General features: G+C 42.9%; 1 protein-coding gene across 1 annotated transcript; it reads right to left on the reverse strand.

Annotated features, from left to right (window-relative positions):
- Nucleotides 1–5,817: 5,817 nt before the first annotated feature.
- On the reverse strand, nt 5,818–11,145 carry LOC109783868 (uncharacterized). Its single transcript, XM_020342451.4, has 9 exons — nt 10,841–11,145; nt 10,640–10,750; nt 8,521–8,625; nt 8,321–8,425; nt 7,534–7,672; nt 6,900–7,015; nt 6,637–6,693; nt 6,426–6,546; nt 5,818–6,357 (listed from the first exon to the last, which is right to left on the reverse strand). The coding sequence occupies exons 1-8, from the start codon at nt 11,063–11,065 to the stop codon at nt 6,460–6,462; spliced, it is 945 nt and encodes a 314-aa protein (XP_020198040.1). The 5' UTR covers nt 11,066–11,145; the 3' UTR covers nt 5,818–6,357; nt 6,426–6,459.
- Nucleotides 11,146–12,629: the final 1,484 nt, after the last annotated feature.

Below are 12,629 nucleotides of genomic sequence, written 5' to 3' on the forward strand. Positions count from 1 at the left end.
GTTATTTATAAAAGCATGGATCCCTCACCATAAACACCTAAGCATTTATTTGCACACTCCGAACATTTTAGTTTAATATTTTGAAAACTTTTATTATTTGCCAAATTTTGAATTTGAATTTTAATCGGTTTCGAACTAACGTGAGATTAGCAACAGTAATAGAAGTGACGTGGCATCATTAGCAGAGGTTACTGTAGCTTGATTATCCGGGCGTCACAATATAACCTGGTTTTTAGTGTGAGGACTCATGATGTTATTCCATTGCCTGCTCCTACTTTGTTTGATTCTGTTGCCAGGGGCGGATATAGGATTATGCATGCGGACATCATCGCCTACCGGAACGCTCAGGCTGCTGCGGGGCAGCACAGGAACCTCAGCAGTGGTATGAGTGGATGCCCGCTCCTCAGCACCCCTACTACCATCCAGGCTACTGATTGACTACCAAATTAGGCCAAAAGCCTAAGCTTGAGGGAGTACGTGTTCTCACTGACATTACATTCATGTCCACTTATTTTCATTTGTCGGTGTTCACACTTTTTTATTGTATCATCCATGCTTAGATTTATTTTCTTGCTTTCTTCTTGTGTGTTTGAAAAATTTAGAATAACCAAAAAAATTAGTTGTGGTAGTTTACTTTCTATGCATGCTTAGTAGTAGTATTAAAATGAAAACCCAAAAAGATTTCCTTGTCCTTCTTTTGCTTGTTGGGAGCTTTCCCCTTGTAAATAGTTTTTCCCTTTTTGCTTTTTCCTTTTTATTTCCTTGTTCAAGAAAACCAAAAACTCCAAAAATATTTCAGTGTGTTTCTCTGAATTTCTTTTCTTTTTATTCGAGTTGTACCGAGGAGAAGACCACGATGAAAATGTTGAGTGGCTCTCATATGATTAATTGTTGAACTAATAAAGAGCACATTTTACCTTGTCTTATCCTATTGAATAAAATGTTTGCAGATTCCAGCTTAGTCCATGGCACTCTTGCACTATTATTATTTTCATATCATTCGGTCGTGCAAGTGAAAGGCAATAATGACAACATTCGATGAACTGGCCGTGGCAGAGAGAAACTGGTATGAACTCGACTTGTTCTGTCTGTGTAAATATGTTTAACCTAGTATCCATGATTCAGCCCATTATGATTAAACATGTTTGCAATGATAATTAGAGATTATAGTTTCTCATGCCATGCATAAGTAGCTAGGAGTGGATAATGATTTATCTTGGATATCAACATTGCGTTGAAATGATTGTGATGTAGTATGATGATATGGTATCCTCCTCTGAATGTTCGAGTGGCTTGACTTGGCACATGTTCATGCATGTAGTTGAATCAAAACCAACATAGCCTCTATGATATTTATGTTCATGGTGTTCATATCCTACTCATGCTAGTGTCCAATGTTATTTATGCATAATGCATGTTTATGACCGTTGTTGCTCTCTAGCTGGCCGCTTCTCAATCTAACTGCTAGCATTCGCCTGTACTAAGTGGGAATTCTGCTTGTACATCAAAAACCTGAACCCAAAGTTATTCCAGATGAATCCACCATACCTACCTATATGCGGTATTACCCTGCCGTCCTAAGTAAATTTGCATGTGCCACCTCTAAAAACTTCTAAATAAATATCCTTTTTTGTGCCTGGATCGTTCATGGAATGACAGGAGGTGGTCGGTATCTTCCATGCCAAGCGGGTTATTCTCAGGTCGAGTGTTTATTCACTCGCCATCGCACGAGAAAAGGGCGGTAATAGGGATTCCCAGTCCTGAACTCAAAAATGCAAATAATTAAACAAAACTCCCCCGGGACTGTTGTTGGTTTGGACGGCACCCGTTGTTTAGGACAAGCCGTGGAATGTGATTGTTGGTGGAGGGAGAGTAAACCTTTAATTTTATCGCTTGGGAACCGCCACTAGCGTGCTTAGCATGGAAGATATTGATAACTGATGGCCATGAAGTAAATGAGAAGGGTGCATGTCTCAAAATATCATTTACCTCACTGCTTCCGTCTGCGAAGGGACTATCTATTTACTTTTATGTTGTGTCACCACCTTCTAAAACAAGCGCTAGAACCTGAGAGCACAGCTGTCATGACTTATGCATTGTGTGTAGCTAATGTTGGGTGCATCATGACTGGATCTTTTCTACCATGAATTATAATGTTTAGTCGCTGCTTGAACTTTGGAGGTGCTCTCCATTTATGTTTTGCTGTCTCAGAAAGGGCTAGCGAGATACCACTATTGTCATATTATATCATGGTTATTTTGACAACGTGTTGCCGTTTGAGATACCTTATTATTGCTCGCTAGCTGATTATGTCATTGATATGAGTCAATATAATCTTTAGGAGTTATTGTCGGCATGGTTAGTTATAATGTTGGTTGAAAACCTGGGTGCTGTTTAAGCTTATTTATGCAAACAAGAGCAAAAGAGTTCGTAAAAGTTTTTCTTTTCACTTTCAGTTTATCAACTGAATTTTTTGAGGACAAGCAAAGGTTTAAGCTTGGGGGGGTTGATACGTCTCCAACGTATCTACTTTTCCTAACGCTTTTCCTCTTGTTTTGGACTCTAATTTGCATGATTTGAATGAAACTAACCCCGGACTGACGCTGTTTTCAGCAGAACTACCATGGTGTTGTTTATGTGCAGAAATAAAAGTTCTCGGAATGGAACGAAACTTCGTGAGGAATTTTTAAAAAATATATAAGAATTTCTGGAGCCAAGACCTACCGGAGAGGGGCCCCTGGGTGGGCACAACCCACCAGGGCGCGCCCCCTCTCCTAGCGCATCCAGGTGGGTTGTCCCCACCTGGTGGCCCCGCTGACCCTAAAACCGACGCTATAAAATCCTATTTTTCCAAAAAAAATCAAGGAGAAAGAATTATCGCGATCCACGAGATGGAGCCACCGTCACCTCCTGTTCTTCATCGGGAGGCCAGATCTGGAGTCCGTTTGGGGCTCCGGAGAGAGGGATCTTCGTTCTTCGTCATCACCAACCCTTCTCCATCGCCAATTCCATGATGCTCCCCACCGGGAGTGAGTAATTCCTCCGTAGGCTCGCTGGTCGGTGAGGAGTTGGATGAGATTCATCATGTAATCGAGTTAGTTTTGTTAGGGCTCGATCCCTGGTATCCACTATGTTCTAAGATTGATGTTTCTATGACTTTGCCATGCTTAATGCTTGTCACTTTGGGCTCGGGTGCCATGAACTCAGATCTGAACCGCTTATGTTATCATCATTATATCCATGTTTTAGATCCGATCTTGCAAGTTATAGTCACCTACTACGTGTTATGATCCGGCAACCCCGGAGTGACAATAATCGGGGCCACTCCCGGTGATGACCGTAGTTTGAGGAGTTCATGTATTCACTATGTGTTAATGCTTTGTTCCGGTTCTTTATTGAAAGGAGGCCTTAATATCCCCTAGTTTCCAATATGGACCCCGCTTCCACGGGAGGGTAGGACAAAAGATGTCATGCAAGTTCTTTCCATAAGCACGTATGACTATTTACGGAATACATGCCTACATTATATTGACGAACTGGAGCTAGTGTCGTATCGCCCTAGGTTATAACTGTCTCATGATGAATATCATCCAACGAGTCACCGATCCAATGCCTACGAATTTATCTTATATTGTTCTTGCTAAATTACTACTTTATCATCATTGTTACACTTGCTACAAAATTACTGCTATCACTGTTACCGTTACCGTTGCTACTGTTACTATTATCAAAACTACCATATTACTTTGCTACTGATCACGTTGTTGCAAATAGATAATCTCTAGGTGTGGTTGAATTGACAACTCAGTTGCTAATACCTTCAAATATTCTTTGGCTCCCCTTGTGTCGAATATATAAATTTGGGTTGAATAATCTACCCTCAAAAACTGTTGTGATCCCCTATACTTGTGGGTTATCAATGAGCAGCCCCCATAGCCATCCAAATAGAGCGCGCCCGGGAGAGCAACGAGTTCACGGCATGGAGCCCGCGTAGCCACCGCCGTTTCCGTGTTGTATCATCATGTCTAGGAGGGCTTTACTAAACTACAAACAGAAAGTAAAAAAGGAGCTAAACTAAATGCAAGCAGAATTTGAGTTAGTGAAGCGTTCTCGAGGGTTCCAGAGTCATCCCTTCTAGTATGATTAGTTAGTTGATCGTGCATTGCAACCAAGGCATATATATTCAATATCAATCATGTCCGACGTATACCGTATACTCACGGTCTTCTAAATGTTGATAAGACTTAATTTGATTTGAGAACAGGTAGGGAAAGACAAGGGAAGTTTTTATTTAGTCGAGGTTTTGGTAACATTTGATTTAATTTTTGGTATGAGTAGGGGAAGACAAATAAAGTTTTGATTGAGTTAAGATTTTGATAATAAATTGATTTTGTTTGATTTGATTGAGTTAACGCAATACATGGTTTTGGAAAGTACCAATTTTTATTATTATTTCAAGTTACTCTATTTACATTGATTTTTACTAGCACATATGCCCGTGCGTTGCAACGAAAAAAAATTGATGTTTTGTGCACGCATAATGTCGCGTAGCACCGGATGCACTACGAAGAACATGCAATGCAACATCCTTTTACAAAATGAACATAAAAAATAGGATGCAATTTATCCGTGTCCATATTTTCTTTGCGGGCATAATCTCTCACTAACTCCGTTTAAGTATAATCCTTCCTTCAGTTTTTTTTACAGCATAATCCTTCCTTTAATTACCATGACGTCCTCACCCGTTTTAGTCGGGAATCAAATCCTTCCTTTTCTAATTTAGTAGCCCCGCCACAATGAAGCCTATGAATCATTCCTTTTAATTATCCTACCTTTTTACCCCAAATCCTTCATCTAATTAGCCCCATTTATTTGAATATTCCATTTATTAAGCCCACAATCGTTCTTTTAATTACTCCATCGGTTTACCCACAATCCTTTCTTTAATTAGCCACATCTATTTAAATATTCTATTTAAGTCGTGTTCAATTCCCACAATGTTGATTATTGTTGACCCAATTCTTTCGCGGTCTCCATAAAAGCCCATAGAAGGCCCATCAACATACAAGTACCTAGCTCAGACGGCTTACCGTGTGTACGAGCGAACCGTACGAAACTTTAGCATGCGCTCATACCAAACGAAAATCAATGAAAAAGACTAAACCAAACTATACCTATTCCCACAATCGTTCTTTATTTATTCCACCGGTTTACCCACAATCCTTTCTTTAATTAGCCACATCTATTTAAATATCGTATTTAAGCCGCGGTCAATTCCCACAATGTTGATTTATATTGACCCAATTATTTTTTGCAGTTTGTAGACCGTCCATAGAAGGCCCATCCACATACAAGTACCTGGCCCAGACGGCTTACCGTGTGTACGAGCGAACCCTACGAAACTTTAGCGTGCGCTCATACCAAACAAAAATCAATGAAAAGGACTAAACCAAACTAAGCCAAACCAAGAATACCTATTTCCTTTAATAGTAGGTATAGGTATAGGTATAGATATAGATTCATGCGGCATCTGTTGAAATTATCAATAAAAACTAAAAGAAAACCAAAGTGGATGGGAAGATACGGGGAGGAAAAAACCGTGGAGGTAGAGGCGACCCTACCAAAGTACCAACTCCCTTTTAACGGTTGAGATCATGCAACTCCAGCGCGGATCATGCACGCACAATCCAGACTCTTCCGCGTGCGACGCAAGGAAGAGGGGTCAGCCGATTGCTTCGTATGGTCGCACTGGCACACGTTTGCCAGTCATTATCACGTCAGTTTCAGAAAGAGCATAGCGCACAGGCGACAAGCATGTAGCAAAATACAAAAGGCCAACTCATTTCCTTCATTGGCCAGGCACCATGAGTCCATGATCATTCTACGGGGAGATACAGAGCACGTTAGCCTAAACGGTACAGATAAGAGTCTGCCACTCAGCCTGCTGAATGCATCGCCGCATGGTGGAAATAAACTCCCCTGAAGCATGAGGTGGGTAGGCTGAACCATATATGGAGTCGAACAGCGAGCCATTGCGCATATCAAGAACGTACAGGGGGCGTGTCCCTACCGGACGGTGCTGATGAAACGCGACATCGTAATGGCCTGATGCTGATGCCTTGGAAAGGAGAGAGGCCTTCTTTCTTACGTGACTTGGATATGCCAACCAGAATGGGAGGATTTTACTCCCCTAGGTGAGATGACATCTTCGCGTTTGGTGGGCTAACGCCGGTAGGAAATTCACAGGGGATATCGCCGAGAGCAGTGATGATCTCCGTAGCGCCGAAGCGCCAACTTCGCTTGGTGTTGTTCATAATATACGGTCTTCAGAGAGAGTACTGGTCTGCAAAATGGGTACTGAAGAGCGTGTATGTTAGTTTACTACTGCTGGTGAAGAATTGGACATGGAAATAAAGCAAGATCACCTTGTGTGCAAAACCTGCCTCAGTGTTGCACAAATTATCTCAGGATCCTTCCTTTCTTTTTCTCTGACCAGGTTGGCCCATAAATCAGCAGGTTTGTCCTACCAAACTTCCTGTCAGCTATCTGCGATATTTTTTGAGAATAAGTGAGCAACTGGAATCCAGAAAGCCTTGCGTCAGTATTTGAGTGGAGTAAAGTGTAAGAAACATGTACCTTTATTAGCTTTCCGCAGGATTCAGGCATATCTGTTTTCAGTGGGTACTCAACTAGCTACGGAGAAATATACCATGGTCAGAAATATGCATAAAGAACCAAACAGTTATGATTACTCTCTCTGTAAACTAATATAAGATCATTATATCTTATACTCCCTCCGTCCCATAATATAAGGTGTCAAAAACGATCTTATATTATGGGACGGAGGGAGTATTAGTTTACAAAGAGGGAGTACTATTTACAAAGAACGCAGAGCTCACAATGAAGCAATCTTCTCCAACCAACGGGGACCTTGCAAGCTGATCGAGTAGTGTACTGTAGTTGACCTCAACATATGGCGGCGTTACGCTAATATAATCAAAAGAAGGATATCTACCTGAGGGAGGGAAGGTCAGAAAGTTGTAGTCAGATAACAGAAAAACAATTGCCGTTCAAATAAGCCAAATCTTGCTTCAGCGATTTACCTCACACAAAATCTGACCACATTTCAACAACTATGCTGCCTAAAGTATAGGAGATGCAGTTCTATCTTGCAGAAAATGTATCACAAGTCATATACATGCTCTGATATTCTCTGCACAGCTGCACTTCTGGCATATATTACTACTTTTATTACGTAACAACACGTACATGAACTGTCTATCATAACCACGGTCATCACATCATTGTTTCAAATACTACTTGTACGCAATAGATTTGGTTGATATTTTCATTAACACATGAACTGCATCGTAACGCTGACAAGGATGTCAATGTGTCAATCTGCTAGCTTTTGTATTGCACGCATGCCTTCATAGAATATCTTTTCCTCCTAGTTTACTTGCAATTGTCTCATTGTTCACCTCGTTAACTTAAGTTAGTGATGTTGTGCTTCCAAAAAAAACAAAAGCATACCTTTAGATTTTTCAGCATTGTCCAAGAAGTTCTCGACACGGAGCATATGTATGTGCGAAGTATCAAGAAATCCAGTACAGTCCAGATTAGGTTTAAGAACCTCAGAAATAACCCAAGGGTCCAACTCAACAAAATGCGCCTAAAGGAAATAAACAAAAAGATGAACGGATGAATCACATTAAATCATTTGTATCGTCTAACAAGTCAGAATTAACTACTTTTGTCTCTAACCTCAAAAGAGGTTTACACAGTTGTATCTAACAGAATTAGAAAGCTAACTCCAAACTGTATAACTAGATTAATTCTGAATAGGTTTGTGCTCTCGTGCATAATTAATGAATGATAGGCATGCATTCAGTACAAATAGTCATACACAAGAATTTCTGTGTACTTTACTTGAAGCATTTCAAAATAACTTAATAACTTGCAAAGCTAGATTCAGCATCATAATTTTTCCCATCTGAATTGAGATACAAATGGAATGTCAAGAATGATTCATTCTCTTCATAGCCAGGACCATGTTGATTTCTAGCATTCGCGACTAATAAATAAGAGCGTGTACAAAATTGAATATATGTTGACTGCAGATATACCTATGTACTCTAATTACTCTACACATAATTAGACTACATAGCACATAAATGGATGCTCAAGGGCTCACTACTCTGTGGAAGATACTCCGTATTACTTAGCAATTAAAAAACAATACACTAAAATTTGATCTAGGAAAATGCATTTGAATATTTGGTTGTTCTATATTGATGTTTCGACTAAGCTCCGGAAAAACCTGTGAACAGCCTCGGCTCATAGCTTCAATTCCTACAGATCCAGTACCACTGTACAAGTCTAACCACAGACCAGGTTTGAGTGAAGCAGGAGAACCACCAGCTGACTGCAAATCATAGCCAACAACCAACAAAGATCTATTAGCACATCCGGAAGATGAAACTTGTACAACTGACATAATCAAATCAAGCTAAGTAGTACTTGTATAATGTCAAAGGCTGCTCCTCGGACAACTTCCATCATCGGACGAACATTCCTATCTTTTGGTGATAGTAGTTTTCTTCTGCGTACTTTCCCAGCTAGTACCTGAAAGAATCAAAAGAACTTTCAATCTAAAACTACCGCAGTGTTACATTAATTAGAGAGACTTGTAGGCAAAAGTGTATGAACAAGTTCGTGCAAATATCCTGCAGATTACACCCATCACAAGGACATGCTTACAGGATCCATGAAAAATGGTAGATCTCCAATTCTGAAATTTATGACTACGTTAGATACAATTTGGTTAGCCAGAAAAACAGTGAGTTGTGCCAAACACCTGCCTTTCTTACAGAAGACAAGTAGGCAACAGGTAGTGCATTCGCCATTAGTTTTCGAAAACACTAACGCCCACACGTGTGGGCGTCTGGCAACTCGCCCACACGCATGGATCCTCGTCCAACCAATTCTGCACGAATCTTAGCGCGTTCTAGCAGTTTTTATGTGCCACGTAGGACTAAGCTGGTGTGTGGGCATTCATCCGGTCGCCCACACGTCCTTTTTCACCACACGGGAGGCTGGTGTGTGGGCGTTTAGCAATTCGCCCACACACCAGTTTTCACGCACGCAGAGGGGGCTGGTGTGTGGGCGTTTATCACTTCGCCCACACGCCTGTCTCCTCGCCCACACCCAAAGCTGGCAGTTGCCATGTGTTTCTGCAGGGTACATGGCAACTGCCCTAGCTTTGCTTTGTAAGCAGATGGCAACTCTCTTTTACCCGAGTTGCCATGTGTTTTTGCATGGTACATGGCAACTGCCCTAGCGTACACGTAAGCAGATGGCAACTCTTTCTTTTACGTGGCAACTGCCCTAGCGTGCTTGTGAGAACATGGCAACTCTCTCTTTTACCCGAACATGTTTTTTTGCCATGCCTTTTTGTAGTGCTACATGGCAACTGCCTAGTGTTAGTGGGTGGCAACTCCTAAGTTTTGAAATCATGGCAACTGCAGTAGACCAGACCATACATGGCAACTGCAGTTGAGCAACCATGGCAACTGTAGTTGCCCGACATGGCAACCGAAGTTCAGCGACATGGCAACTGCAGCTAAACGAACATGGACGAGGGTCTGGACCATGGCAACCGTGGGACGCGCGGTGACTGTACGCGGGGCGTGCGGGACCACGAGGTACGAGGCCTGACGTATGGGGCGTGTGGGCGTTATCTATTTCGCCCACACGCACGCGTGTGAGAGGGATCGGGAGGGAAAAAAAGAGGTGCGTGGGCATTACTTGTTTTGCCCACACATAGGTGTGTGGGCTGTTCCTCTTACACACCACACGAAATGTGTGGGCAAACCCCCTAACGCCCACACGTGTGGCACTTATCGACGTCCTTAGTTTTAATGGTTGCTAATTAGTCACAAACAAATAGTGTCTTGTATTTACCCATGCATATGAACAAGAGCATGCTCTTTCTCAGAAGTTGCAGCCTTTACTTGATTTCATTTACAGAACCTAACATATTTGTAACAACAACATGGCTGCATCAGGCTCAACATTCATATCTGGATTCAACTTGCAGCCCAAGTCCCCAGCTTTAGCTTTGTTCAAAATGATATATACCGTGCATTCCGAGATGATACAAAAATAAGCATTGTTTGACTGCTTCCATAACTTATAGATGAGCCCATCATAAAATAATACGCAGACATGATGCATCAGACCACCTGAGGAATTTTACAGGTGCCTAAATGCAAGGACCACAAATCATGGGGCAGCCAAAATTGGAACAGACAAAGCAACACTTACATAAAACACAAACTGTATCCATAAGGACTACACTACTACAATTCTGAAGCAAGCTATATGTCCCCCAAGCAGTGGCCAGTGGCCACGGTGCTATGCCACCACCATCGACCATCACAGACATGTGGATGTGGTCTCTCAATTCATCTCAAACAAAACGCAATGCACAGTGTGCAAGCATTAGTATAATCACTAGAAGGTACCAGGATTAAAACGCATGAACGTACGAACGCACTCCACAAGCATGCTAACAAGCAATGCCGCACTGGGAAGATCATACACGAATCAGAACCTAGGAAGCGGTTACGGTCCAAACCTGAAGCATCTTATGAGTCTCCCGGCGCTCCACCGGCCTGGCAGGAGCAAGAGCGGCCTCCTCCTCCCCTCTACCCGACCGCCGCATCCGCCTCTCCCTCCTCCTCTCTTCCTGCAAAACAGAAAACCCACTCAAATCAGCCCAGATGAGAGAGAGACGGAACGTAATACAACGAGAGCACCAAGGGGTCGATGAGCAAACCCTGGGATCCGGCTCGGCATCCTCCTCGAAGTCGTCAGGGTTGAGGCCGTAGCGCTCCAGGAAACGCCGGCGCTCCCTCGCCGCCTCCGACGCCGCCGCGCCCTTAGGAGCCGCGGAGGCGGCCACCCCGAGACGGCGAGCGGGGTAGCGGAGGGAGAGGCGCCTGTGGTTTGGACTGGGGAGCGACGGGAGGAAGGGGGCGGAGGCCAGAGTGGAGGAAGCCATTGGCGAAGAGCGGTGGAAAACTGAAGCTTTTGCCGGGACGAGGGCGAGAGGGGATAAGGGGAGGTTTTTCTCTATCCGTTGGTTCAGATATTCTCAATCGTCTGATCGAATTTGGACGGTTCGGATAAACACAGCTGACATATTTCAGGGACTTGTATAGAGAGGAAATTGCATCAATGCACATATTGAAGGAGCGTACCAATCTGTGATTAGATGGTTGAAGGGGCAGTGGTATCCCCAGCCCACCAGGGTCAAGTCCTGATGCTTACATTATTCCTAGATTTATTTCAGGATTTTCGGTGATGCGCTTTCAGTGGGAGGAGACGTTCCCGTCGACGACGAGGTGCCTATGGTGACTTCGTAAATTTCAAGATAACATGCCGGCTCAGTCTCTCGAAGGTGCTCATAAGGGTAGGGTGTGCGTGTATGCGTTCATAGGGATGAGTGTATGCGCATATGTATGAGCGCTTGCGTCTGTACTGATGTTAAAAAGAATGCACATATTGAAGGACTACTGTAAAAAAATAGAATTGTGAGAAATTTCAATAGATGATGCCCCAACGATTGTTGCAGGAATTAGTTGAAATATATTTTGGTTAGATTTGATTGCATGAAATATAATATTTGAATTAATAGAATAGGTACTAAACTATACTAGTAGATGACATGTGATGTCTTGTGATCAGACTAATGCAATTCTACATGTCTTCGTGCCTATATGTCTTTACACGATGTGTCGTGGAATAGTCACGGCAGATGTCCTTGTGAAAGGACTTAGTCGTGGAGCCATCGCAACTAAGAAGTTTAAAGGGGTTAAAGCGGGACAAAGGACACGAGGGTTATACTGGTTCGGCCCCTTACGGTGAAGGTAAAAGCCTACTCCAGTTGAGGTGGAATTACTAAGGTTTCGATGACCAGGGAGCGAATCCGCTATGCCTGGCTACCGATTTGATGTTATCTCCCCTAAGCCGCCGGCGGGTCATCCCCTTATATACACGGGTGACCCCCCGCGGCCTACAGAGTCCCGGCCGGCTTATAAACAGTATCCGGCTTGGTAACTAGTTAATCTTGCCTTACAACACAAGTCACGCCCTTACGACGGTTTATCACTACGGGCCTTAAATCACCTACGGGCTTTAGGCCCTTTATTGAACCGCCATCTTCAAGCTTTGATATTGGGCTTCATATGATGAATTACCTTAACGTAACCCGGCCCCTCCTGGGCGGGTTACGCCAGTAGTTATATCCCCAACATTAGGCCCCAGATTGATTTGAACTAGTTCATGTCGATCTTCAATACCTTAAGAAAAAAACTTCTGGCTTCTGCCTGTGCAAAAGTTATGACCCGCCGTGACGTCATCTTCTGGATTCCTGATAACCCGCCATGACGTCATCTTCCATTAAATTCATTTTTTATTCTGTCATATCCCAACGGATCTTTATCTTAATAACCATCCCGAAAATCGAGGTGTCGGAGCCGCTGGGTAATCAAGTTCTCGGCCTCCTCGTTTTTCGCGCCCACTTATCAGTCCTCCCTTATAAATAAGCACGACCAGGTCTTTTC

This window comes from Aegilops tauschii, chromosome 4 (assembly GCF_002575655.3).
Source record: "Aegilops tauschii subsp. strangulata cultivar AL8/78 chromosome 4, Aet v6.0, whole genome shotgun sequence".
Classification (NCBI taxonomy): Eukaryota; Viridiplantae; Streptophyta; class Magnoliopsida; order Poales; family Poaceae; genus Aegilops; species Aegilops tauschii.

Coding starts and splice junctions, on each gene's coding strand:
- LOC109783868 (XM_020342451.4), bottom strand. CDS start 11,065: ATGGCTTCCTCCACTCTGGCCTCCGCCCCCTTCCTCCCGTCGCTCCCC. Junction 6,694..6,899: donor TTGGAGAAGATTGCTTCATT/GTGAGCTCTGCG, acceptor ATTTCTCCGTAG/CTAGTTGAGTACCCACTGAA. Junction 6,547..6,636: donor CCTGCGGAAAGCTAATAAAG/GTACATGTTTCT, acceptor AAAATATCGCAG/ATAGCTGACAGGAAGTTTGG.